The sequence below is a fragment of the Coregonus clupeaformis genome, chromosome 2, assembly GCF_020615455.1.
Source record: "Coregonus clupeaformis isolate EN_2021a chromosome 2, ASM2061545v1, whole genome shotgun sequence".
NCBI classification, from domain to species: domain Eukaryota; kingdom Metazoa; phylum Chordata; class Actinopteri; order Salmoniformes; family Salmonidae; genus Coregonus; species Coregonus clupeaformis.
The window spans coordinates 3,485,786-3,513,088 of record NC_059193.1 but is presented as its reverse complement, the minus strand read 5'-3'; the positions used below and the strand labels follow the sequence as shown (position 1 = coordinate 3,513,088).

Here is a 27,303-nt window from a genome sequence, read left to right as displayed (position 1 = left end):
CTAGCAGGCTAGCTAACGTTAGCTACGTTGAAGAGGCTTGTTCAAGATGCCGGGCCTTGCTTCAAGTACGGTAAAGTGGTCGAAATTTGTTCGATTGAAATACACATGACAATATGAACATTGCTTCGAAACAAATAGATAATCGTCGGGTACCACACCCTACACATATATATTGATTTAAACATTTATTTTCCACGCCCGCAACAAATACCTGTCATTGAGCTGGTCCTCAGTCCCGGGCAACGGGTGAACCACGAAGTGTATGGATGTCATGGATCCAATCCAAATTAACACACAAATGCGTCAAGTGTGTGGGAAATGTTATTTTCTCGATAACTGTATATGTTAGGATTCATAGAAATATTTTATGACAAAAAATCCCGAGCTTAGAACTACAGCCTCCTCACCCACATGCCGCCATCTTAACTCTACCAAGCTTCTTCGTTCTGTGTGTTGATTAACGTTAGCACACACGCAAACTCGATGCTGGTTGGACCTTGAACAGAAACAGGGGAATATGTTAAACGGAACGGGATTGGTTTAGATAAGAAAGGCAATGAAGAGAAAGGAAATGAACATTTCTAGACGTCAAGCTTGTGCTATTTTAAAAAATTAAACTGTATTGTGATAAGTCTATTGGATAGAAAGCAATAGTTTCATGGTCTCTGTTTTGATACAGACATTGTCTCTATAAAATCGTTATATACATGGGTTGCCAATTTAGCCTACAGTCAAACAAGTAAGACAAAAACAGTTCCCCCAAGGGACACTGTCTGGAGCCTCTCCCTATTATAGGTCTCTAGGTCTACCCTAAATGAAAATGAAAAATAAAATAACACCAAGGGTTCACTCAGAGTTTGAGTGTGTGTTATGTTTTCATATATGATGTCTAGGTTTAGTAGGCTACAGTTGCTACTGTCTGTTTTGCATTGGTCCCGACGCAAGAGGGAGGATAATTATGGCAGTCTCCTCTCCTAGAAGAAAGATTATACACAATGCCTCTAGGTGCAAGATAAGGATGCACAAAGGAACGCTGCCAACAAATCCAAGGCTGTTTGAGATCATCCATAATACATTTGGAGCTCTGTTGGGATTTAGCAAACAATGATAACAGGCGCTTCCTCTAACAATGACAAAACAGGGTCAATAGAGCAAACAAAATTATGTCTTACATTCAGACGTTTCCTTTCCACTCTGTCATTACTTTTCTGATTAATAAACATTCTCTGTTATGCAAACTGGTATGTGGATACTATAACATGGAGATTGATGATCACTGTCCAGTATGGCTTTCGTGTAGGTGTATATTAACCAATGACTGTCTCCCATGCCATGTATAATCCCCATGCTCCCTCTGCTGGTTGACGTTCCCGCAGCTCAAGAGAGGAATTAACCACTGGGCACAGATTTAGTTTTGATTTACGTTTGGTTGAGTTGTCAACTAACGTGAATTAAAACGTGAAATCAAAAAACATTTTCACGCTGTCATTGGATTTAAGTTAAAAGTTGGGCGAAAAAATATGAAATTCTCTTATATTGATGACTTTTTGCAAATCCAATCAATTTTCCATTTTGATTCAAAGTCATCACATTGAATTTTTTGGTTGAAATGAAGTGGAAACAAAGTTGATTCAGCCATTTTTTTGCCCAGTGGGTATAGTGGCGTAATGGAAAAGTTCCACAGATATAGCAATTGTCTATAGACCTTTAGTAACCACTGTCAAAATCATACATATGTCATATGTTCTTTCAAAAGTGTTTTCTATTTTAATGCATTTATAAAAAATGTACTTCCTGCATTTCAACACATTGAAAACATTTGCAGTTTTCTAATGCTATTCTAGACATTTTGTCATGAGGCTATGAGAAAATGTTGCATGTCTACACATGTTGCCATGTGTCAGAGAGAAAAAATGTGCTGTTTTATAGAGCTGTCTCATGCTATTGCTCACATTTTGCCATGAGCCTGAGAGAGAATTTGGACATTTTAAATTCTACACATGTTGCTATCATAAGTTATCTGGGTGGCCCCCAACCTCCAGGGGGCCCACAACCCAATTTTTATAAATTATTTTTGGGGGGTTGGGGCCCTGCATGCCTGTTCGGTAATCCGAACCTAATAATTAAATATCTACACATGAAAATGTAATATATTAAAGAGACAGAATAACCAAAGGGACACTGTATTAAAAATGCAATTCCTCTTCCTGAAATAATCTGAAATTAGGGAAATTGACAATAGAACAGCAGAGTAACCTTAGGCCAGCCTGGCTACAGTAAAGGGCACCCCTGCACTGCTTGATTCATGTTGCCCTGGATATGAGTGCTGTGCTGGCCTAATTATGGCAGAACCCCTGAAAGCAGCATGGCAGCAGGAACCAAAGGTATAATTATTTTAGCTGGCTTTCACTACACCTCCAGTGTGTGGGACTATATGTTACAGTACATATTTTTGAAGGAAAATAATGTACAACATTTGATAGACCTGGTGCAGTTTTTCAGATAACACTATTATTCCTCTTTATGGCCTCTTTAAGGAATACCTGGGATAGGATAAAGTAATCCCTCTACCCCCTTACCCCACCCCACCCCCCAAAAAAAACATTGTAAAGTGGTTCGATTCCCACTGGCGGGCCAGTATAAGGTGAATGCACCAATTTGTAAGTCGCTCTGGATAAGAGCGTCTGCTAAATGACGTAAATGTAAATGTAATGTAGCAGAAGCATTGATTGCATGTAGCTACTCATCTAGAAACAGTATAGACCTATGGTCAGTCTGGGTTACTTGAAGTTAGTTTTTTATACCAGCAGATGGCAGGCTTTGTCTTTCACTTTTTGAGAAGTGTGTTGTTGGCTGCTGATTGAGTATCCCAGAGACAGAGCCCTTATCCTACCGTTATGATAGATTACATTTTACATTTTAGTCATTTTAGCAGACGCTCTTATCCAGAGCGATTTACAGGAGCAATTAGGGTTAAGTGCCTTGCTCAAGGCCACAGATTAGTACCCAATAACGCTTTGTCAAATCACAAGTATTTGCCTGTTTCTTAATTTTTAAAAACTTTTCCAGGAAATATTGTCTTTTATGATCACAGTATCAGAGGAAAAAATTATTTATGAAGGAATTTAATACAGAAAATAAAGATTTCTATATTTCTCAAAAAATAAAAGATACAGTATATGCTCTGTGTTAAAATACTAAAATAATTGAAAATGATACATCTGTGTTCTCAGGGTATTAAATTATCTCAATCAATCAATCAAATTTATTTTACAAAGCCTTTTTTACATCAGTCACAAAGTGTTATACAGAAACCCAGCCTAAAACCCCGAAACAGTAAGCAATACAGTTGTAGAAGCACTGTATACAACTGCTCATTTGAATGACAAAGAGAGGCACATGGGCAATGCTACAGGTTTGTCTGTTTGTCATCACTTTCTTCTTCGTTATCAGCCTATATAGAGAAAATGACAAATACTCTGACATTCATGCCTGAGAGCTCCACTTCTCTCTGCCTGCCCTGGCCCTGAGGTGAACAAGTGGAGAGAGAGAATCCTTCAGCTGACAGAGAGACTCTCTCATTCCCTCAGAATCAACATAAACTGCAAAGTTCCCAGAGAGCCAGCTGCTGTGATCTGCTTCACACTCACTTGCTTTCTTCAGTAAAGTTAGATTTGGTACAGCTGGTTGACAATTCTCTCAGTGGTATTGCAAAATGTTTCTACAAAAAAAAGAAAAACATGATGGTAGATCTGGTTTATGTGGCCATTGGTCTGGTACTATGCATACACATAAAGTAAATGTGAGGTGGCCATGTTTTAGTTTCTTATGTTGTGTTATAACCTCTATGGTCTATGGTTATAACAGGTTTATAACAAATATTAACAATTTGTTTTTTACTTTCTCTTCAGGTTCTCTACATTTTTGTATTTTCAATTGTAAAATAGTTGGATGACAGAAAAAACAAACACTGAATATTCAGATGATGTATATATTTAGCAGATTATGCTTGCTTAACTGTCTGACAAGACATTTCCCTAAAAATATCACCTGCAGGATAATTTCCAGGAATTAAACTGAGATTGTATAGCTGGTGGAACTGTCTCCAAAACATGTTGCTTTTCCAGAAATCCACTGTGTGCCTCTGTGTACTCCTATCCTGAGGTTGTTGAACTCCATACCAGTACCACGATGTTGCCCCTAACCCTAAATGTAACCCCTTATCAGAGCCAAGTCAAACAAGAATTATATTTAGATTACGGATCAATGTGTTGTCAAATGGCCTAAAAATGGGGATCAATATGGACATACAGATAATAAAACAAACAGCAGGAAACTTGCTGTGTCACTGCAATGGGTGCACTACATTATACAATGCAGTAATGTAGTGCACATCCTTCAACTTTCACCTCACATATTCACATTCACATTGGTTACACAATTTAGATCCAGTCTGCCATTTTCTAGCCACTTAAAAGCTTAATTTGATGGGGCAGTAAAGAAGCGGAGAAGTACTGTAGTTAGAGCCATATTGTGTGGGGGAGTGTTTGGAGTAAAACCCTGGTGTCCTTTACTTAAAGTAATCCACACCACACCTATTTTCAAAGAATATTTGTTTACTATGATAGAAAACAAATACTTTAGCTGCACTTGATTGAGCTTGACTTGCACAATGGAAGCAATGGAATAGTCCCAAAAGTACAAACGTCGCCCATCTGGCATTTAAATGCTCAAAAGTATTTGAAAGAAAACTAATACTATTTGAACCAAGGTCTCATCCATTCACACAGGGTGTCACGACTTCCTCCGAAGCTGCCTCCTCTCCTTGTTTGGGCAGGCTTCGGCGTTCGTCGTCACCGGCCTTCTAGCCACTGCCGCCCCTCATCTCATCATTCCATTTGTTTTGTCTTGTTTTTACACACACCTGGTTCATATCCTCTCATCAGTCCCTGTATAAGTATTCCCTCTGCCCCCCATGTCTTTGTGTGTGATTGTTTCATGTGGAGGTGTCGATAGCGCTTTATGTATAGTATCGCCAGGATATTCACCCGTGTGTTTTGTTTTCTCCAGTGCGCCGTTATACCGCACTGTAGTTGTTTTACGCATTGCTGCGTACCGCTGTATTTGCCAAATAAACCATTTATTCTGTGATTTACCCCTCTTGCGCCTGACTCCGTCCAAATCACCCGCTACACAGGGGGAAGTCTCTCAGGCATCATTAAACAGTGCCAATGTCTCTAGGATTACATTTTACAATCCTCCAATGCCTACTCTGAAGACCAAACGCGAAGCCTCTCTGCATTGCTATTCCACCACCACTAAACAGGCCCCACATCAGCTGGGACAACACCAGCTCTTGTCACTCAGGCCAGCACAAGAAATGAGTTATTTCCAGCTCAGTAACAAGATCGGTCATTAAGGAGTGAGGCTTTAAAATAACTCCTCTGTAATGCTAGCTGGGACTTTTTTTTTTTTTTAAGATTGTGTTTATGACTGGTCAGTGTGGGATAAACTGGAATAAATCTGTGTGTAGTGTTAATGTTAGTAATCTAGTATGGGTCCGTCTAGGCCTAGAGGCATACAATCACCTCTCACTCCTCCACCCCCATGCACTACGATATCACAAACCACCCAGCTTCAAAGTTCAGGGTAACGTGACTGCTGGCATTTACGTGAGAAAGGGGGAGGGATGGATGCTGCTAGGCTTTTCCTGGTCTCTTCTTCTGAGAAAAAGTGATGAATTCAGGCACCGTGCCAAGTCCCTCCTGCCACACCTCCATTCCAGCAATAATCTCAGATGAACAGCAGCAGCTCAGATAGCCTATAAGGTTCTGATCACAAGATACTGTACTGGCACAGTTGCCTCAAGCCTCAAAGTTAGGCCAACACTCCAGATAGGACCCCATCTATTTGCATTACAACTCTTATCCAGAGCGACTTACAAATTGGATTTAACTGTCCAGGTTTAAATCCCTTGAGGTTCAAATGAATATGTTCAAAGGAAACCTGGAGGTACACGGCCACAGACATGTCTATGATGTTTAATTTGTTTTTATTCCAAACTGTTAAAACTGTTGCGAAACTGTTGCCAATGTAAAAATCCCCTTTGTCCATGTGTTTATATTTATTAGGGGAAAGCTTTATTGTTCAATTTCTTGGTGGAGAATGGAAATGTGAGCTTTTGTCTGTAGCAGTCAGAGATAAGTGCCTTGCTCAAGGGCACAATGACAGGAACGCTTTAACTCCCCATCAGATTGTTCCGGTCAGCTGGGATTCAAACCAGCAACCCTCCTGTTGTTGGAAACCAGATATCAAAACCAGATAGTGTACTTCTATATGCAATGTGGTCTCAGAGCATTTCATATTTTTCTGTATCTGTATGTACAGTTGAAGTCGGAAGTTTACATACACCTTAGCCAAATATATTTAAACTCAGTTTTTCACAATTCCTGACATTTAATCCTAGTAAAAATTCCCTGTCTTAGGTCAGTTAGGATCACCACTTTATTTTAAGAATGTGAAATGTCAGAATAATAGTAGAGAGTGATTTATTTCAGCATTTTATTTCTTTCATCACATTCCCAGTGGGTCAGAAGTTTACATACACTCAATTAGTATTTAGTAGCATTGCCTTTAAATTGTTTAACTTGGGTCAAACGTTTCGGGTAGCCTTCCACAAGCTTCACACAATAAGTTGGGTGAATTTTGGCCCATTCCTCCTGACAGAGCTGGTGTAACTGAGTCAGGTTTGCAGGCCTCCTTGCTCGCACACGCTTTTTCAATTCTGCCCACAAATTTTCTATAGGCTTGAGGTCAGGGCTTTGTGATGGCCACTCCAATACCTTGACTTTGTTGTCCTTAAGCCATTTTGCCACAACTTTGGAAGTATGCTTGGGGTCATTGTCCATTTGGAAGACCCATTTGCGACCAAGCTTTAACTTCCTGACTGATGTCTTGAGATGTTGCTTCAATATATCCACATAATTTTCCTTCCTCATGATGCCATCTATTTTGTGAAGTGCACCAGTCCCTCCTGCAGCGAAGCACCCCCACAGCATGATGCTGCCACCCCCGTGCTTCACGGTTGGGATTGTGTTCTTCGGCTTGCAAGCATTCCCCTTTTTCCTCCAAACATAACGATGATCATTATGGCCAAACAGTTCTATTTTTGTTTCATCCGACCAGAGGACATTTCTCCAAAAAGTATGATCTTTGTCCCCATGTGCAGTTGCAAACCGTAGTCTGGCTTTGTTATGGCGGTTTTGGAGCAGTGGCTTCTTCCTTGCTGAGTGGCCTTTCAGATTATGTTGATATAGGACTCGTTTTACTGTGGATATAGATACTTTTGTACCTGTTTCCTCCAGCATCTTCACAAGGTCCTTTGCTGTTGTTCTGGGATTGATTTGCACTTTTCGCCCCAAAGTACGTTCATCTCTAGGAGTCAGAACGCATCTCCTTCCTGAGCGGTATGATGGCTGCGTGGTCCCATGGTGTTTATACTTGCGTACTATTGTTTGTACAGATGAACGTGGTACCTTCAGGCGTTAGGAAATTGCTCCCAAGGATGAACCAGACTTGTGGAGGTCTACAATTTTTTTTCTGAGGTCTTGGCTGATTTCTTTTGATTTTCCCATGATGTCAAGCAAAGAGTCACTGAGTTTGAAGGTAGGCCTTGAAATACATCCACAGGTACACCTCCAATTGACTCAAATGATGTCAATTAGCCTATCAGAAGCTTCTAAAGCTATGACATCATTTTCTGGAATTTTCCAAGCTGTTTAAAGGCACAGTCAACTTAGTGTAAACTTCTGACCCACTGGAATTGTGATACAGTGAATTATAAGTGAAATAATCTGTCTGTAAACAATTGTTGGAAAAATTACTTGTGTCATGCACAAAGTAGATGTCCTAACCGACTTGCCAAAACTATAGTTTGTTAACAAGAAATGTGTGGAGTGGTTGAAAAATGAGTTTTAATGACTCCAACCTAAGTGTATGTAAACTTCCGATTTCAACTGTAAATCCGAGACACTCCATTTAGTATGATGTCTTACGTTTCGTATGGTATGTGTACATTTGTGGATGTCCATCATCCATTTCGTATGATATGTTATGAATTACAATTCGTATGATATGTTTTGAATTGCAATTCGTACAATATGTTACGAATTTGCAAAACATATGATACATATGTTACGAATTCCAATTTGTTGTGGCTAACGTTAGCTAGGTGTGTACTAACGCTAACGTTAGCTCTAGGGGTTAGGGATTAAGGTTAGGAGTTAGCTAAAAGGGTTACGGTTTGGGGAAGTGTTAGCTAAAAGGGTTAAGGTTAGGGTTAGGGGAAGGGTTAGCTAACATGCTAAGTAGTTACAAAGTAGCTAAAAAGTAGTAAGTAGTTGCAAAATTGAACATGATGAGTTTTGAGCACACAACCTTTGGGTTGCTAGACGTTCATGTTATACACCTACCCAACCACCCTCCTTTTGTTTTTGCTTTAAGTAACCTTCTGTCTTATGTAACCATACAAAATGTAACATATCATACAAATTTGAGTGTCCCCGACTTACGTTTACTATATTATGTCTAGTCTATGAGACCAGTCTGCTATATAATATTGGATTTAGTCTATAGCCTACATAATTGTTTTCTTGACTTAAAAAATGAATGTTTTATTTTTATTTTTTTACTAACAATATCAGGTGTATAAAATAATGTAATAGAATATAAACTTAAAGTATTATCAGATGCAGTTCAGTAGTCTGGAAAACAACAGATCTTTCCAAATTGGACTGTCATGTCAGGGGTTTTCTGTGACTCACTCAACTCGCAGCGGTATTTTCACACGCTGATGCTGTTGTGGACCACGCTGTTTCCACGGACCACATCAGCCCCTGATCACGCGTTGATTCTTCTCCTATTGGTTCCTGTCTAACACACCTTTGTGTCTGATTGGCTGAAAGTAGAGACCGGCCCCTCTGTACCCACCGCATTTGAAATTATGGCGAATGGAACTAGAAAAAGGAGAAGGGAAACATATATTGTAACATTTACCACAAGTCCGACTGTCACACACCACTTAATTAACACAGTGAATATGAGAAAATGTATGTCGTCCTTTGTCCAGCACCACAATAATGTAAGTAGCTACAATCCTCATTCTCACTGAAGTATTTAGGAAACCACTAACGTTAGGGTCATGTTGGTTAATGTAAAAAAAAAAAAAGAAGAACTTTGTGAGATCTGTTTAGTAATAATTAATAAGTGGATGTTGAAATGTAGTTGAATTTGTATGACAGTAGATTTGAGTCCCATCTCTCTGAGTAGCCTGTGGGAGGGGGTGTGGGACCGTTTGTATAAGCAGCACGCCCAGTGCATCTGTGGGGTAACTGTGTTAAAGGTCAAAGTGCTGGGAGACACTAGCCGATCACTCACTGTTACATTTTTTTTTTTTTACATTTTAGTCATTTAGCAGACGCTCTTATCCAGAGCGACTTACAGTACATAAATTTTTTTTTTCATACCCCCTGTGGGAATCGAACCCACAACCCCTGGCGTTGCAAACAGCTGGCACTGTGATGCAGTGCCTTAGACCACTGCGCCACTCGGAAATTCTGAACTCATCATGAGCGGGCAGAGTGGCTGGCGGGTCTGCGTACCGACATCAATACCCACACACGCAGTCAACTGATTTGTGCAATCAATCCATTTGTGCAGTTAAATGACTGAACCCTCTTAACTATAGTAAATGCGTTATACCAATAGCCGGGGCTGGCCCTAAGCGAGCATAACATTCTGGCAAAACATTTTACTTGTTTACTTGACATTTTTTAGTTTTAAAGTTAATTTACTGCAATTCTATACATTTTGCCATTGCTTATAGAGAAAATGTTGCAGTTTTAAAGCAATTCTACACATTTCCCATAGGGCAGAGAACATTTTGAAATTTTCTTAACACATTTCATGCAATTCTACTCATTTAGCCATGGGGTGGAGAGAAATGTTAGTAGTTTAAAGTGAATTTCCTGCAATTCTACACAGTTTACCATGACTAATGCTATGTTAATATAATATCTGAGTGAGAGTGACAAACAAAATTATTGGGGGCCCCCTGGAGGTTAAGGCCCCTGGGCACGTGCCCTCTGTTCCTGGTTGGTATTCGGCCATGATTACTAAGTTTAGATAACTGACTAGACTCACTTGCCGCTCAAAAAAGTGTTAGCAGACATGGCCAATTGAGTGACTGTCAGTGACTGACATATCAAGATAAAACCTGCTGATGCACAACCAAACTTCGAAATTGTGCCTTGTGTATTCTAACTCTCAGCAGTCATTTTATTTTTTGGGGTCGGGGCCCTTTTTTGGAAATTGATCCGCAAGCCTACAAAAGGCCCAGTTGCCCATCCCTGATTTACATATTCTGTTAGTATTGGTAGACAAGTAAATCAATAGAAGAATCAATTGTGTTAGGTATCTAAATATTTACTTAAGAGTGTATAGAGAAAAGCTACTGATACAGTATGAACATTGTGTTTATTAACCAGCTGAAGAATAATGACAGTTGTTCCAATCATCATTTTTTTTGCTTCTTTATAGACAGAAAAGTCATTGACAAAAATCATTTCATATTTGACATTAAGCATTTGATATTTTGTAATATCAAATTTCAACCCATGTCCAATGAGCTTATGTGTCCTCGGAGTCAGAGAAAGGATAATTATGAATCACAGGGAATAAGTACATGACATTATGATGAGATACACTGAGTATAACAAACATTCGGAACACCTTTCTAATATTGAATTGCACCCCCTCTTTTGCCCTCAGAACCATAGCCGCAGGAAGTAGGGGTGCTGAGGGTGCTGCAGCGCCGCCTGAAAATCTGAATAAAACATCTATATATATATATATATATATATATTTTACCACAAAAATAGTGCACTGGGCCTTAATAGTCCTGTATCGGGGATGCTGGCCCATGTTGCCTCCAATGCTTCCCACAATTGTGTCAAGTTGGCTGGCTGTTGAGCGTACATACACAATCCATATCTCAAATGTCTCAAGGCTTAAAAATCCTTATTTAACCTGCCTCCTCCCCTTCATCTACACTGAATGAAGTGGATTTAACAAGTGACATTAATAAGGGATCATAGCTTTCACTTGGATTCACCTGGTCAGTCAATGTCAAGGAAAGAGCAGGTGCTCTTAATGTTTTGTACACTCAGTGTATATTCCTTTATCTGTTAACAGAGTGACACCATGGAAGTTGATGAGCTGTACTACCCTGGCAGTCAGAACCAGGAAGAGTCCCAGTGTCACCCTATGGCCATGGGAGACATGGAGGCGGTGGAGGCTCTTATGTTCATGAACACCCACAGGAAAGCCAGGACTTCCAGGAGTTTCAAGCACAGAGAGTTCCGACCTCTGACCCCTTCCTCTGACTTCTCAGAGGATGACTCTCGTCTCTCACTTGACCCGGCTGAGGTCCAAGAGTCTCTGGTATATTTCCTGTGTTACTTGTGTGTGTTCTCTCAAGTTCTGTCACATACATTCACCGTGATAATCCTCCATACTAAGTGAAATGTAATAAATATAATCTCACAATGTAGAGATTATATAGTTTCGTAACCACTTCCTTGTTTTTTTTTACCCTCCGTCTCAGTGTATGACCCCACCATACAGCCCGCCAAACTCTGAGGCCATTTACAGTCATCCTTCTCCAGAGACAGTGCTGCAGCATCCAGTGGCAGTACAGACCTCCTGGTGCCAGAGCCATAACCCACGGCCAGAACAGCAGGGCTTGACACAGACAGTCAGCCAGTCCCCGATCACAGGCCACCAGTGTGATCCGTCACACTGCAGATGCACAGCACTGCAGCTGGAGCATCTGTCCAGCCGCCCCCCTGGAGCACAGACTACCCCAACCCCGGCCCCATCAGCCCCAGCCAAGCCCAGACAGCACCAACAACCCCCTGGCAGATAGGCTATCTGACAGGGACTCCAAAGGGAACATGACACCCCTTGACTCCTATGCTGCACCAGCTGCCACCCAGGCTCCGGTTACTGTGACTCTGCCAGCCTCTGTTGGTAAATTCCACCAGCCTACATCGGTGTCCCCTGTCAACTGTGGGGTTTCTCCTTCTCCTGTTCCGGTTTACTGCCAGATACTACCTGCTGTGCCTACTGCAACGAACAGTCATATTCCAATGGTCACCACCACCAGTCACCAACAACAGTCAGTAGCAGTTGGTCCTCCTTCAGTCTTCTTCATGGGTGACCAGGTGACAAAGGGCCCTATCATCTTCTTGGTTCCCCGGCCAGTTGTCCCGATCCAGCCGTCAGTGCTGACCCCTGGTGGCACCAAGCTGCCAGCCATCGCCCCAGCGCCAGGCTTCACCTCAGTGGTCCAGCGGAGCAGCCCGCAGCCCGCTGAGGTGTCCAGAGTCCGCAGCCATATCTGCCCCCACGAGGACTGTGGCAAGACCTACTTTAAGAGCTCCCACCTCAAGGCCCACATGAGGACTCACACAGGTAAGACAGGGCTGGTGGGGAGTCAGGTTTAAATGTTACAAGTTCAGGTAGTTGCCTTTTTCTTTACAAGTAACACAAGCATTACATATTGTAGAAATAACAACAGAGGTTATCTCAGGTTTTTGTAAAGTTAGTGTTATTTTCTATTGGCCTCCTCTTGCTACTTTAATGGTGCTGTAATTGCACTACAGCCACAACGTTCAAAGACCTCCTTACATGGCGTAATAACAAGGTCAGGTAATCCCCCCTCTTGGCCTGTATGGCTGACTGTGTGTTTTTGTGTAACACTAGTCTTTCCTCTATGTGTTCTGTTCAGGTGAGAAACCTTTCAAGTGTAGGTGGGAAGGCTGTGAGAGACGCTTCGCCCGGTCCGACGAGCTATCACGCCACCGTAGAACCCACACGGGAGAGAAGCGCTTCGCCTGCCCCATGTGCCACAGCCGCTTCATGCGTAGCGACCACCTGGCCAAGCACGCCCGTCGACACCTAGCCACCAAGAAGGTGGGAGTCCGTCACAGCGGTGATGTTACACATGCAGTGTTTTTGGCACCGTTCCTTCGTTCTCTGCCCTGAACAAACTGTTGCCTTAAAGACACTGTAGAATAAGCTGTTTCTTCATTAAATAGGAAGGAACTCATTCACTGTGATACTGCTCACTTCAATGCAATTAATTACATGTTGAATTCTTATAGAACTATAGAATTGTTAGACGTGTTTAAAGTTTCTTGACTTACAATTTCATATTTCATTCAGGTCCACTTGAGAGATTATGTTGTTATTAGCGTTTCAATGTGTGATGAATGATAGCAGGGTTTTACTCCTTTACATTGAGTTTGATGAACTCTTACTTGTTGAAGATTATGCATTTTTTATATTTTAGTCATTTAGCAGACGCTCTTATCCAGACCGACTTACTTGAGTGCATACATTATTATTTTTATTTTTTCATACTGGTCCACAGTGGGAAACGAACCCACAACCCTGGCGTTGCAAACGCCATGCTCTACCAACTGAGCTACACGGGATGCAAATATTATTGTTTACAACTGTGCTTTGAACTACAGACAAGACAAGACATAAACCTCTTTGCATGTGGTTGTGGTGGTGGCAACTGTCAGCTCTTTCTGTAGCAACCTCCAAAGTGTGGAGCAGGGCACAGAAATGTAGAAGTCAAATCTGTGAACAACTAGAGCCATAAATAGACTCTTTTTCCGAATCTCTGAGCCTATCAAATAAGTAAATTACCGTTGTTATGGATTGCAAAACTATGCTTGACTATTAGATCTTGTGCATTAATTGTTTTTCTACCTACTGAATGTGCCGAATCCACTATATTTAATATTCATTATAATTATGTTTGGCCAAAGAAAGAATGTTAAGAGAAAAGTTTGTATATTTAACTTGACTAAATTAAACATTTTTATTATTTTGTTACAGGTGAAATAAAAGGTGTAAAACTTCACTAGTTTGTTGTATTTGTGTTGAATTGTGAGAGGGTATGTGTTGCATTACTGAACTGAGGGGTATACTACAAAGCAAGATAAAGGAATTAGCCAGCTAACTTGCCTTTTTTTAGTTTTTAGAAAAATAAACTTCAAATGGGCATGGTCTAACTGGCTCAACAACCAATAACACATACACTACATTACCAAAATAATGTGGACACCTGCTTGTCACATCTCATTCCAAAATCATGGGCATTAATATGGAGTTGGTCCCCCCTTTGCTGCTATAACAGCCTCCACTCTTCTGGGAAGGCTTTCCAATAGATCCCTCAAATTCAACTCTGGACCTCGAAGCCACTTCCACAGCTTTTTTTTTCTCCATTGTTCCCCTCTAATCAGGGACTGATTTAAACCTGGGACACCAGGTGTGTGCAATTAATTATTAGGTAAAACAAAACCAGTAGGGTAAGAGTTGAATACCACTGCACTAGATGTTGGAACATTGCTGCAGGGACTTGCTTTCATTCAGCCACGAGCATTAGTGAGGTTTGGCGATTAGGCCTGGCTCGCAGTCAGCGTTCCAATTCATCCCAAAGGCGTTCGATGAGGTTGAAGCCGGGGCTCTGTGCAGGCCAGTCAAGTTCTTCCACAACGATCTCGACAAACCATTTCTGTATGGACCTCGCTTTGTGCACGTGGGCATTGTCATGCTGAAACAGGAAAGGGCCTTCCCCAAACTGTTGCCACAAAGTTGGAAGCACAGAATCGTCTAAAATGTCATTGTATGCTGTAGTGTTAAGATTTCCCTTCACTGGAACTAAGGGGCCTAGCCCGAACCATGAAAAACAGCCCCAGACCATTATTTCTCCTCCACCAAACTTTACAGTTGGCACTATGCATTGGGGCAGCCGCCAAACCTAGATTCTTCCATCATACTGCCAGATGGTGAAGCTTGATTCATCACTCCAGAGAACGCGTTTCTACTGCTCGAGTCCAATGGCGGCGAGCTTTACACCACTCCAGCCGACGCTCGGCATTGCACATGGTGGTCTTAGGCTTGTGTGCGGCTGCTCGGCCATGGAAACCCATTTCATGAATCTCCCGACGAACAGTTCTTGTGCTGACGTTGCTTCCAGAGGCAGTTTGGAACTCGGTAGGGAGTGTTGCAACCGAGGACAGATGATTTTTTTAACGCGCTGTGCGCTTCAGCGGTCCTGTTCTGTGAGCTTGTGTGGCCTACCACTTCACTACTGAGCCGTTGTTGCTCCTAGACATTTCCACTTCACAATAACAGCACTTAGAGTTGACCGGGGCAGTTCTAGCAGGGCAGAAATTTGACGAACTGACTTGTTGGAAAGGTGGCATCCTATGACTGTGCTGCATTGTAAGTCACTGAGCTCTTCAGTAAGGCCATTCTACTGCCAATGTTTGTCTATGGAGATGGCATGACAGTGTGCTCGATTTTATACACCTGTCAGCAACGGGTGTGGCTGAAATAGCCAAATCCACTAATTTGAAGGGGTGTCCACATACTATATAGCGTATGTATATTTAGCTTTCTTAATGAACCAGAAAATCAACTGTTATTTCTGGTTGTTTATTAAAGTTAGCGGCCCAAAGCTCATCGATCCTGCTTTGTAGTATACCCCTGTCTGGGCACGTATCTGTGTCAGTTCAAGGCTGTGTTGTGACTGAATAGTAGATGAGAGGTCACCGGAGTTTCCTTCCATTGAGAGGCATTCACTTTCTGTGTAGTGTAAACATACAACCATTTACTAAACATTGTTATCCTTGGTCGAAAATAGACAACACACCCTGTTCTAGTGGAATATACACTCGGTTGCCAGTTTTTTAGGTACACCACATTTCCGAAAATGGTTCGCTCCTACAGAGACCGATTCATGTGGCCTGCTATATAAAGCAGGCAGACAGGCATCCAGTTACTGTTCAATTGAACATTAGAATGGGCAAAATGAGTGACCTAAGCAACTTTAAGCGTGGTATGATCGTCGGTGCCAGGCGCGCCGGTTCCTGTATCTCAGAAACAGCCGGCCTTTTGGGCTTTTCACACACGACAGTGTCTAGAGTTTACCGAGAATGGTGCGACAAACAAAAACATCCAGTCAGCGGCAGTCCTGTGGACGAAAACTGCTCATTGATGAGGTCTAAGGAGAATGGCAAGAATCGTGCAAGCTAACAGGCGGGCCACAAACAGGCAAATAACGGCGTACAACAGTGGTGTGCAGAACAGCATCTCAGAACGCAAAACTCGTCGGTCCTTGTCATTAATGGGCTATTGCAGCAGGCACCCACACCAGGTTCCACTCCTATCAGCTAAAAACAAGAAGAAGCGGCTCCACTGGGCATGCGATCACCAACACTGGACAATTGAGGAGTGGAAAAACTTTACCTGGTCTGACGAATCCCGGTTCCGTCATGCTGATGGCAGAGTCAAGAGTTATCGTAAGCAGCACGGGTCCATGGCCCCATCCTGCCTGGTGTCAACGGTACAGGCTGGTGGCAGAATGGTGTGGGGAATGTTTTCCTGGCACACGTTAGGTCTCTTGATACCAATTGAGCAATGTTTCCCTGCCCCAATTCAGGATGTTCTGGAGGCAAAGGGGGGTCCGACCCGGTACTAGATGGGTGTACCCAATAAACTGGCCACTGAGTATGTTCGGGTATAGTGACTCATGTTACCGGTATAACAGTGCTGTTACTAAGCAGTGGGTGAAAATTCACATTTTACCAGCAAGAACAACACATACACATTATGATTCAGTCAACGAGAGCTTTTATATTAATTTACTTTAGGCAAAACTGGAGACCAATTCACAGATGTTGCACAATTCTTTCCAGCAGACTTGTAAGGAAGGAACAGGGATTTAAAAAAACTAAATGAAACATCAATGTTGCATTATGATAATTGTCTCAAGATGGTCTATATTTAGAGTGTGAGTGCAAGCTCCCTATCAACGAGATGCTTGGTGAATGACATTCTGTACTCATATTGCTTGAGTCAAATGGAGTTCCCCTTCATCTGAGCTGAGGCACTGTACTGTTATATGCATCCCAAATGACACGATTCCCTAGATAGTGCTCTGGTCAAAAGTAGTGCACTAAATATGGAATAGGGTGTCATTTGAGATGCATTTAGTTACAGTATGCCCCCTTTTAAATACTGACTGATCATAAATGTCAGGGGATCAGATATTCATAGCACCAAAAAAAAACGACACAACCAATAAAACCATAAATATACATAAATATGTTTTTAGCGAAGCATCCAAAAATGGCTTTAAAACATCAGGTTTTGTTAAAATAAACAACTGCTTCACTTTGAGTAGGTAGACAATTGAATTTACAAGACTGGCAAAAGGAGACATATAGGCAATATAATACATGTTTCAAATATTAACTTTTAAATTCCATTTGATGTATTTACTATTTGTAAACTGTAACCGCATGGGATACCCACACAGGTGGGAGTTCCATCCCTACAGACTCATCCATTTTGTTGCATACTATTTTACTGAATGTGGAAAGGAAAGAACACCTGTGCTATTCCTTGAGAGAGCCAACAACATACTGTATAGGGCTTGTCATCAACAATTCAGTCTGCCGACCGCCGACCCCCCCACCCCCAAAAAAGCTCAATTCCGTATGAAATGAATAATAAAAAGCTTTCAGCCAGCAAGCACCATTCAGTTTTTTCCTCCCATTGGAATGATGACCGGGTGAGGTCAGCACAGCAGAGACATGGGGTTGGTTCAACTGGCCTAAGCTGGGACAGACAGGGCTTCGTCTGATTGGCCGGAGTGGAGGAAGCAGGGGACCAGAGAGAAGTTCTTCATGCTGATGTCCTGTGTGATACCAGCGTCCTGCATCTCAAACCTGTTAACAACAACAAACAAAACTTGTTGAAAAGCATTCTCTTCACTCCAAAAGACTACCAAAACAATATAGAAAAAACAAAGTCAATGGCAGCATACAACTGTTAAAATAAATATCAGTAGGTCCCAAATAAATAAATGGATGTAATTTAATAACACTTTTCCAGATGGTGAAAGAACTTTACATACATTAAAATGGGGGAAACTCACCTCAACCAATAAATCAAATCAAATACTCAACAGCTTCCCATTTCAAACAGTGACAGTGCCAGCCTGACCCTGATATTCGTCTGTCTCTTACCAGTCTCCAGTAGAGATGGTGTAGTAGACGGGGGGTCTGGGTGAATTTGTGAAAGTGGACGGAGGGCCCAGGCTATAAGCCCCAGCATTGTTGAAGATCAGCCAGTCTCCCACACTGAGCTCTGGCAGCAGACACTGATCCACCACCTGGTCCAGCTCATCACCCGACGGACCCCACAGACTGCTGGCAAACACCGGTTCCTCGGACCCACCGCTCTGGAACATCCAGGGACAATTTAGAGAGACGTATGGGCCATGGTTAAAATGACTAAATAGGTAATAGGGTTTCAATTTGGGATGTAGCCTAATATTCACTACAGGGTGTTTGAGACGGGAAATTGAATTGAACTGAATCTTTGCTTGGTGATACAAAATCATGAAATGCAGAATCGTTGTCATTTCATTAGTCATTTTGTTTGAGATTTAGTTTACTAAGCCCTGAAGCCAAAACTCACCTTAGGCAGAGCCGGGGCTGGAATCACATTGTCTGCTAGCTTGCCAGTGAAAGAGCCGTACACCCCATCGTTCATGTAGTACAGGAACTCTGGCTCATCGTTGGGAGATGGTTCATCTGTAAAGAGGTATGGCAAACAAGAGTCATAAGACACAATAGTAGTACAGGTATGTGCTGGTCTGCTGGAGCATCTAGGTCTGCTGAACCACGTTTACTATAGCACTGATTTTGACCAGCCCACCACACCATGGAAGTGCATTTTACTTCATATGCTAGGTATTGAGAAGGTACTGCCACTGACCGTGATTGCCATGAAGATCCCGGGCGCCTACTTCCTTAGCGATGATGTTGACAGCCAGGGTGAAGGAGGAGGACACGTAGTAACTGCCAGGCTCTGCCATGATGGAGACGCCAGACGATGCAGGGAAGTACAGGTCCAACAACGGCCTGACTGCACTGTTAATCTGTTACCAGAGGGAAAAAACTGCACCTTCAGCCTAACAGGCATTCAATAGAGAGAGAGAGAGAGAGAGTGTGTGTGTGTTTGCTCAAATTCAAAGGAAAGCTGTGTGAAGGCTTTCCTTTGGAAAAATACATTACTAGTACAGGCCTGACGTCAGGAAGAGGGTGAAGTGGCTTGTGACCATTGACTGACTGAATCACGTATTAATACAGCTGAAGTAATCCATCTAAATCAGCATTATGTAACGAGCTAACTATTATACAATAATGACCTGTTTCAGCTGAGTCTCTGAGCCGCTGAATCCACCTCCAATATCCAGGATTGTCATACTGAAGCCAATATCCTCCTGAAAACAACATTAAAGAAAAAGACTTGTAAACTTCAAAACAAAATATAACAGGAGGTTCCTTCACATATTATGCACATTCAAAGTCCCATAATGTAAGCACTAGCTAACTCACCCCCATGTCAAAGACACAGCGAGCGTCAGACACTGCATGATTGTAGGCCTGAGGGTCGTCACAGGAGCTGGGAATGTGGAACCTGCATCATGGGGATAATGATGACGTCATGAGAATACAATATGATCAGAGATTGACTGAGGAACGTAAACTGAGCAGTCAGGCAAGTTGAGCCTGCTCTGAGGTTGCCCAAAGTGATAAAGAAAAGAATGCAAACAAAAATGCTAAAAATTCCATTAGGCCTAACCTAAAACGGATCTGTCTGGTTCATCCCCATTGTTTAAGTGAAAGACGGCCAATTTATGGCAGCGCAGCTTCATTAGGCAGGCGATTTTTTAAAACTGAATTCAGGTAGCCAAACAGGGGCTACACTGGCGCTTTTTTTTACCTGCTAAACTGGAAGCTTAACTTTTGGTCAGCGCGAGCAGAGCGCTAGCCACTATTTCCTATTGATCTCGGGTGTGAGCTGCGCGTTGAAATCTTGAACCAGAACAAAGTTTTAAGCTCAGCACCTCCTGTTGTTAGTGATTTTGTACCTTTTTAATACCCAAAAATACTGCTTAATTGTCCGATGGTCAATCTCTGATGATACAATAAACTATTTTCTTCTCAGGGTGATAATAGTATTGGACAGACAGGCACAGTTTAATTTATTAGCCCATAATTAAAAGACAATAAGAGAGAAAAACCTAGAATATAATAATGAACAATGACTAGAGCGGAAGGGTGGTGTTGCAGAAGGACTCACCTGACCCCCACCACCTGCAGGCCTAGCTCCTTGGCACTCTCCAGCAGGTGTCTGCAGTCCTTCAGCTTGGAGCCAAACGTCATGCCCATCTCCTCACCCTCGCTGGAAGCCTCTGTGGCCACTTGCAGCAGCAGTCTGAGCAGAGACGGCGAGAGATTATTGTTTTTAGGTATTTCATATCTATAGCCATTGTAGTTGTATTGTAGAGTATGAAATATGGACTTTTAAAATAACAGTTGTAATAACAGTTTACATGGACACCTACTTGGCACGGGGATGGCAGCGAGCGATCTTGCGTAGCTCGGCCTCGTTGTCACACACCAGGAAGTCGATGCCGTTCTTAGCTGCGTACTTGATCTGGGAGAGCTGCTTACACACACCGCTGTAAATAATGTCTTCAGAGAGAACGCCACTGCCCTGCACAAGCTCCAACTCATACTGAAAAGACACAAAAACAACAACATTGGTATTACAGCTCTAAGTTGTGAAGGAGCAATGCACTGTGGCAGCGAGAAATTTCTCCACTAGATGGCGCTCCTTCCTATTTTCTGTGAGTAGAGGCCAGTTGACTTATGAAGCAGTTATAAAGCAGTAATTGGCCCAACAAATTGATCCTGAGCAGAGCTGTGAGAAGCTGCAACTGATGTAAGCCATTGGAAGTTACGAGCTGCATCTATAAAAATGTATTTAACTGAAAAACACATCCTAAAGCTGTGGAAAAGGACCCGTAAGTTAGCCTACACTAAAATATGATTTGATCTGGACAGGTTGTCTGTGATGCTATTGCAGTGTTATGACAGTACTAGTGGGAGAGAGCACTGCAGGCACCTTGTTGGTGCAGATGAAGCCAGTGCCGAGAGCAGCTAGGATCTCAATGACAGCCAGGCTACTGTTGGCTTGGACAGCGTAGAAGGGACGCATCTGGGGCATGTGGGTTCGCCAGCGAACATGTTGCCTCATAAGGACCCCCAAGTCTGCCACGAAGAACGCATTCTTCTCAGCCTGAGAGAGGAAGAAAAACATGACAGGTTTACTGGCTGTCTGGCATGCTATAATGTCATTCACCTGTATATGTCAAGTACACGATGACTGATTATTCTTACTGTCGCTCATCAAACACCATACAATTACATAAGAGCAATCCGCAACCTCATTTCTCCACTGGTGTGAATTGAAAGCATATAGAGCGTGGTCAGCAGGCACAAGGACTCATTAACCTGCCACTTCAACCAAGTAGGAAGAGACTGGCACACAGTAGCATTGTATTTGTCACATCCTGAATCAATATATTTAAGTGGTGATTGCTTGAATTTATCAATCTATTTCTGTCATTTCCATGGGCACAACTTTGATACGCTATAAAGTAGCAAGACTTCAAAACGTGCAAGTATTTTAATGTACAGAGAATGTCTCTTTACAGTACTTACCAGTGTTTGTTCATAAATGTGATTCTCAACCACGTCGCTGAGGGCCGTGGTTCCCTCCAGCAGGGCGACGGAGTAGTTTGGTTCGTCAGCTAGTCCCTTCATCTCAACTGTTCTGCTAATCCTAAAGAATTTTGCCTGGGTGAAGTGGTCTCTCTCTGAGCCCCTGGGTGAAAGTGGTCTCTCTCTGAGCCCCTGGGTGAAGTGGTCTCTCTCTGAGCCCCTGGGTTGTCTCTCTGCTTATCTCTCTGAGCCCCTGGGTAAAGTGGTCTCTCTCTGAGCCCCTGGGTGAAGTGGTCTCTCTCTGAGCCCCTGGGTGAAGTGGTCTCTCTCTGAGCCCCTGGGTAAAGTGGTCTCTCTCTGAGCCCCTGGGTAAAGTGGTCTCTCTCTGAGCCCCTGGGTGAAGTGGTCTCTCTCTGAGCCCCTGGGTAAAGTGGTCTCTCTCTGAGCCCCTGGGTAAAGTGGTCTCTCTCTGAGCCCCTGGAAAAAGTGGTCTCTCTCTGAGCCCCTGGGTAAAGTGGTCTCTCTCTGAGCCCTTGGGGTCCTAGATAGTATGCAGCAAACTGGAAAACACAGGAAGAGAGGCAGCGTGAAATATAACTATTGAAGTGGATGGGGAAAATGAGATCCATATAATCATTACAAAAATGGTGGGAAAGAAATAGGGAATTCTTTTACAGAAAAGGGCAAAGGCAGTTGGCCTACTTTTCTCTACATGTTACACTTAGTTGGACCAGTTAAGCCTTTAGGATGGTTTCCCGCTGTGAACCAAGCTATTTGTGAGGGCAGCCATTCAGAGGTCGAGGTGGAAATCACGTTACGGGGGCTGCGTATGGGGGAGCCCTGGGTGTCTGGACAGCCACTGTGAAAACAAGAGCTCTGGGGCATGGAGTTCGTTTACTTGTTTACTATCAATTACTCCCGACAATTAGCATTAATCCCGCTGGCAGTGACCCATAAAGGTTTCTTTTGATGGCATTATACCAGCAGCATGGGATGACAGATCTCTGCTTTCGATAATGTTACATAATGCGTCAGTCAGTAGAGCATTGTGAGCCTGGGTCTGGGCCAGATGTGCACTCGGTGTTTGAGGTGCAGTGCGGAGACACAATGTCTGGTTGATTGGCCTCACAGACTGCAATGTCTGACGGCTGGACCAGACCACTGTCGGTGATCATAAGGGTGCTGTGTGTCTCCCTGTCTCTGTTCTGTGGCTGGGAGCCTCGTATTGGCAGTTCAAAAACAGAGACAGCTTCATGATAGCAAGCTGGAACGGCTCCAAGACACCGGCCTGCCGTGGCATGACTAAAACAACATCTCAGCAGTCTGTGAAAACCCTGACAACAACCCACTACAACCAAGACAAAAGATCAAAGGTCACAAATGATGGTCTCTTTTTGGTTAATGGACAATAACGTTTGTGCAACTTGGAAAACTGCTTAACTCTACAGACCACCAACTTCATTGGGGCAAAGACTTGGGAGGAAATACAAACGTATCACAAATCTAACAGTAGGCTTACCACATGACATGCACAAAGAAATCATAATATTTAGGTTATAGGTGAAGACTGGAAGCATTGTGTTACAACTATGACTAATGGCTGAGTGGCCCCTCCTCTCTGTTGCTGGATATAACCAGTCACCAGTAACAACAGGGACAGAGAGCATCAGATAAAAGTAGCCCAACACTATGCAATTGTTATTACAACAGTCACCACAAGGACATTTGGGTTATTATGGTGTCAGCGTGACCTGAGCCTGTATTCACAAAGCGTCTCAGAGTAGGAGTGCTGATCTAGGATCAGGGTCCCCCTGTCCATAGTATTTTATATTTATTATGATCTAAAAGGCTAAACTGTACCGAGATCAGTACTCCTCCTACGTGACCTGATGTCTACTCACATGGACGAGTTAGGAGATGGAGCTCCCCCACTATCAGCTAGGATCCCAAGGTGGCTCAGCGTTGAAGTCGAACGGCTCTCGGCGGAGAGCCGCCCCTAAGCCCTCTGGGTAGTAATTGTACACCTGCACAGAACACAATATGATACAGTTGAGTCAAGAGGAAAGAGAGGCAAAGCTGGCTCTGAGGATTATATTAGATCAAATTAAATATTGAATGGTAAAATAAGACATTGGTTAATTGATTGTTAGGCACTGGTGGTTTGCATAGCGTAGAACATCTAAACAGGTGTGAAATACTCTTTAGGTTGTTAGGGTTTTCATGATCTCAAATCATTTTCTAAATTCTACAATGACAATGAATTCAAGTGCCACGTTGTACCTTGTCTAATATGTTCAAATGTTGTTAACTAAGTTCCAACCTCAACTAAATAGCTATTGATTGTACCACTGCTGTGTTTTCAAAATAACAAAACACTGAAATGTCAAAACAAACCGTCCATTGCTAGCTAGCCAGCTAACGTTAACTTACATTACATGCCAACTCAGCAGGCTAACATTAGCTAACCCTGTGTGAGAAATGGCTGTAAATTAGACTCCGAGTGCTAACAGTCATATATGGCGTCTAAGGATTAGCTAGTTAGCTATAAACACCATGATAACGTTTTCAAAGTAATAGTAGCTAATGTGTTAATTATCTAGATAGCACAGTTGGCTAGCTAGCTATGATAATCTCTAGTACACTAAAGTAGCTAGCTAAATAAATTTGATGAATGACGACTATAATGACAGTCAGTCGTTAGCTAGTTCGTTCGTTGCCTAACTAGCTAACTGCGGCTAACACTAGCTACTTTCCCTCCTTGATCAGTTAACGTTAGCCACTTACCTAGCCAGTTAGCAAGCTAGATAGCTAATAGGTACTTACGTGAGAATAAAACCCAATATTTGGGGTGGATCGTTTTTTCCTTTTAGGTGGAATTTTCAAAGAGTGGCGGGGGTACTATAGGAAAGAAAAAATGCCATCAAAGCCGAGGTGCAGATCGACAGTTGACGCTAAATCGAACCCTTTCGTAGCTACGCAGCGAACAAAACCGCCGAAGTCGAGAGAAAGAAATCGGAGCGGAAAATGACGTCAGATGGGCCGCGTTTTCGAGCTGTCAAGGCAAACGCGAGTGATCGGTGGGTTGGTTGGCTTGTATTTTATTTCTAAGCATTCTTTTATTTTCCTCATGTGTGATATCTAGTTGTTGTGATAATATTATATACAATTATACCTATGCTATTTATATGATGAGAATTCTGTTTTATCAAACTCCTATTATTTATAATTTGTATTTATTAAAGGATAAGCAGTTTTTTCTTTTAAATGAACGATCTCTACCCATCGATTCTTGAAGAATATAACTTATAAATGCCTTCTGAGCTTAGTTCAACTGCCGTTCCCTATCAGAACCCAAAATATAAGCTTGTTTTACTCCATTGTTTGTAAACAATGTAACTATAAACAAACACTGTATAGCCTCAAAAGCCATTTTTTATATGGTCAGTCCATTTCATCCATAGCTCTGTCTATGAATTTGATTTCTCCAGCCCCATTCCTCTGCTATTTACACAAACTGTGGCGGGATAGGTGGGTTGTTATTGTTTGAAACGCAGATTGCCCCTTTAATATTATATATTATTTTATATTATATTCCATTATTGCCCGGATAGCCTTCTACGGTTCTGAGAATGTAATGTCTCAATCAGATAGTATTGTTACCTTGTTTACGTCTTCATGCCTTTTCCCATGGCACCGGGATACATTTAAAATGTTTTCCACAAATTGTCACTGGTACTCCTCTCTTGTATTCTGGCAACACAAGTTCAAGTTCAACCGCGTGAAAATAGGTTGCATGTGTTTTAGTTTTTTTACAACTTTAGCCTCTTGATTTCCACGTCCCCGACGTTCACGTTGCCTTGTCTGCGGAGAGTTTGTGAAGTTTTGCTTTCCTCTGAAGATGCAAAGGAGTACATTTCCCACAGATTAATTTGCATGCCACCCTTCTTGCCTATTGGTGGAGAAGAAGGTCTATTCCAAATTGGTAAAACTCAATTAATGTAATTTCAGACAGGGGGACTGGGTACCTGCAAATTGATTCATTTGACAGGTTTTTAATTTATCCACCTGTTGACTGTTGTATCAATGATAAGTTGGTTATGTAGGTAATGTTACATTTTGTTGTGATGTATTTTACAGACAATGGATTAAAAGAGTAAATAGTTAGTGTAATCATCAGGGATCTGTCTGAACAGCCAACCTGGCAATCCTAAAACGTGTGTCTCCTGCAGCCACAAACCTATGCTGCTCTCTGCATACTGAGATTGTATGTGTTTACATTGTGGTATGGGGTATGATCACCTTTAGAAGTTAGTCATGACTTGTAAGGCTTCGACACACCACCAGCATACCACACATACAGGGTTTCACATGTGCTGTTTATCAGTTGATAGGCTATGTGCATGTGAGAATGACAAGAGCACTTCATGAAATTGTATATTCTGGGAACTGTTTTATTATGTTGTATTTAGAATATATAAAAACAGGCTACGTTATTGTACCCTTTCTTATTTTCATACACACTGTCTTACAGGAATACATATCAGCTGTCTTATTTTGTGGTCAATGTCCATTTTCAGCAACCAGTGTCCACAGTAAGTGTTCCTTTGGTCAACATTGGAGGCATCCAGGGGAGAACAATGAACGTTGAAATGAAATATATGGAGAAGTTTTCGTATAGAATAGAGAATAACTGTGTCTGTTTATGCATTACAAATCAAACATTACATTGAAATTCAAACTGTAACAATGAACATAATTTCTTTATAGCTGAGAACAATTATGAGACTAATATTATTGGTTCCATATGATTCTCAATTGGCCCTGATCACTTTGTATTTGAGAATTTAGGTGCAAAGGACCAAATATGATTTAAATTAAGCTTAGGACATGAACCTAGCTCCTATGAATAGCCACCGGTACATAGCTTATGTGCAAAGTCCAAACCCACACGTGGCCTGTTTATCTTAGATAGACGTTGGTTAGAGATGAGTGTAATGTCAGATGAGCTATGGTTATTGGTAAGGGAAAAATACACAATGGTTCTGTTTGTTTTCCTCAAACACAAATGTTGCTTGGCCAATTGTCAAGACTTGAGAGCGAAAGTTTATCCTATGGACCACAACACAAAATAATCGGTTCCGATCTTTGTGTCTGTTCTCCAAGACTGTAGATGAGGGTATGTATTGAGTCTAATCATAATCACACATAGCATCTAAAGTGGCTTCCAGAAAAACACAATGTTTGATTTCCATTGTTGTGATCATAATAGCCCGGGACACTGAGCACACTTGCGGTCGAAGTGTGTACCGCCCACAGTGAGTGAAAACACTGCAGTGGCGTGCATTGTGCAACTGGAATTCTCATTTGCAAACAGGGGCCAGATTACATCAAAATATCGCCTGACTGAAGCCTAGATTATATACACAGAGTTATTTAGTATGACCAACAGCCAATTGATATGAACACAATTACTGTTACACCACATATTTTACACACAATGAAAGCTCCATGTTCTTTTATCAGAGGACTCTATGGATTGTGATAATAAATCAATAAACAATGTATGTTATTGTTCCTATAA

The 27,303-nt window shown here is 42.1% G+C and overlaps 3 protein-coding genes across 20 annotated transcripts in view; 1 reads left to right on the top strand and 2 right to left on the bottom strand.

Annotated features, from left to right (window-relative positions):
- ubr5 (ubiquitin protein ligase E3 component n-recognin 5) overlaps positions 1–437 on the bottom strand; it is a 39,483-nt gene extending 39,046 nt beyond the window's left edge. For all 17 annotated transcript variants that reach the window (XM_045225799.1, XM_045225835.1, XM_045225802.1 and 14 more), the window contains exon 1: positions 212–437. In XM_045225799.1, the coding sequence (XP_045081734.1) occupies positions 212–273 (62 nt within the window). In that variant the 5' untranslated portion in view covers positions 274–437. The remainder of the gene's footprint in view (positions 1–211) is intronic.
- Positions 438–9,001: 8,564 nt separating this feature from the next.
- Positions 9,002–13,468, top strand: LOC121535995 (Krueppel-like factor 10). Its single transcript, XM_041843255.2, has 4 exons — positions 9,002–9,139; positions 11,251–11,499; positions 11,663–12,531; positions 12,848–13,468. Exons 3-4 carry the CDS (start codon positions 12,012–12,014, stop codon positions 13,102–13,104), a joined length of 777 nt encoding a protein of 258 aa, XP_041699189.2. The 5' UTR covers positions 9,002–9,139; positions 11,251–11,499; positions 11,663–12,011; the 3' UTR covers positions 13,105–13,468.
- A 3,285-nt stretch (positions 13,469–16,753) lies between these two features.
- LOC121586212 (antizyme inhibitor 1) lies at positions 16,754–24,748 on the bottom strand. 2 transcript variants are annotated; one of them, XM_041902740.2, is made up of 12 exons: positions 24,546–24,748; positions 23,624–23,746; positions 21,723–21,837; positions 21,124–21,297; positions 20,561–20,733; positions 20,296–20,430; positions 19,548–19,629; positions 19,358–19,432; positions 18,925–19,087; positions 18,625–18,740; positions 18,171–18,385; positions 16,754–17,870 (listed from the first exon to the last, which is right to left on the bottom strand). In XM_041902740.2, exons 3-12 carry the CDS (start codon positions 21,822–21,824, stop codon positions 17,756–17,758), a joined length of 1,350 nt encoding a protein of 449 aa, XP_041758674.2. In that variant the 5' UTR covers positions 21,825–21,837; positions 23,624–23,746; positions 24,546–24,748; the 3' UTR covers positions 16,754–17,755. The 2 variants fall into 2 exon arrangements, with proteins under 2 accessions (XP_041758674.2, XP_041758684.2); XM_041902750.2 differs by having other exon boundaries at positions 21,723–21,833.
- Between the last annotated feature and the right edge of the window lie 2,555 nt (positions 24,749–27,303).

Coding starts and splice junctions, on each gene's coding strand:
- LOC121586212 (XM_041902740.2), bottom strand. CDS start 21,824: ATGAAGGGACTAGCTGACGAACCAAACTACTCCGTCGCCCTGCTGGAG. Junction 18,741..18,924: donor GGATCTTCATGGCAATCACG/GTCAGTGGCAGT, acceptor ACCTCTTTACAG/ATGAACCATCTCCCAACGAT. Junction 18,386..18,624: donor CAGCCCCGGCTCTGCCTAAG/GTGAGTTTTGGC, acceptor TGGATGTTCCAG/AGCGGTGGGTCCGAGGAACC.
- LOC121535995 (XM_041843255.2), top strand. CDS start 12,012: ATGACACCCCTTGACTCCTATGCTGCACCAGCTGCCACCCAGGCTCCG. Junction 12,532..12,847: donor CCACATGAGGACTCACACAG/GTAAGACAGGGC, acceptor TGTTCTGTTCAG/GTGAGAAACCTTTCAAGTGT.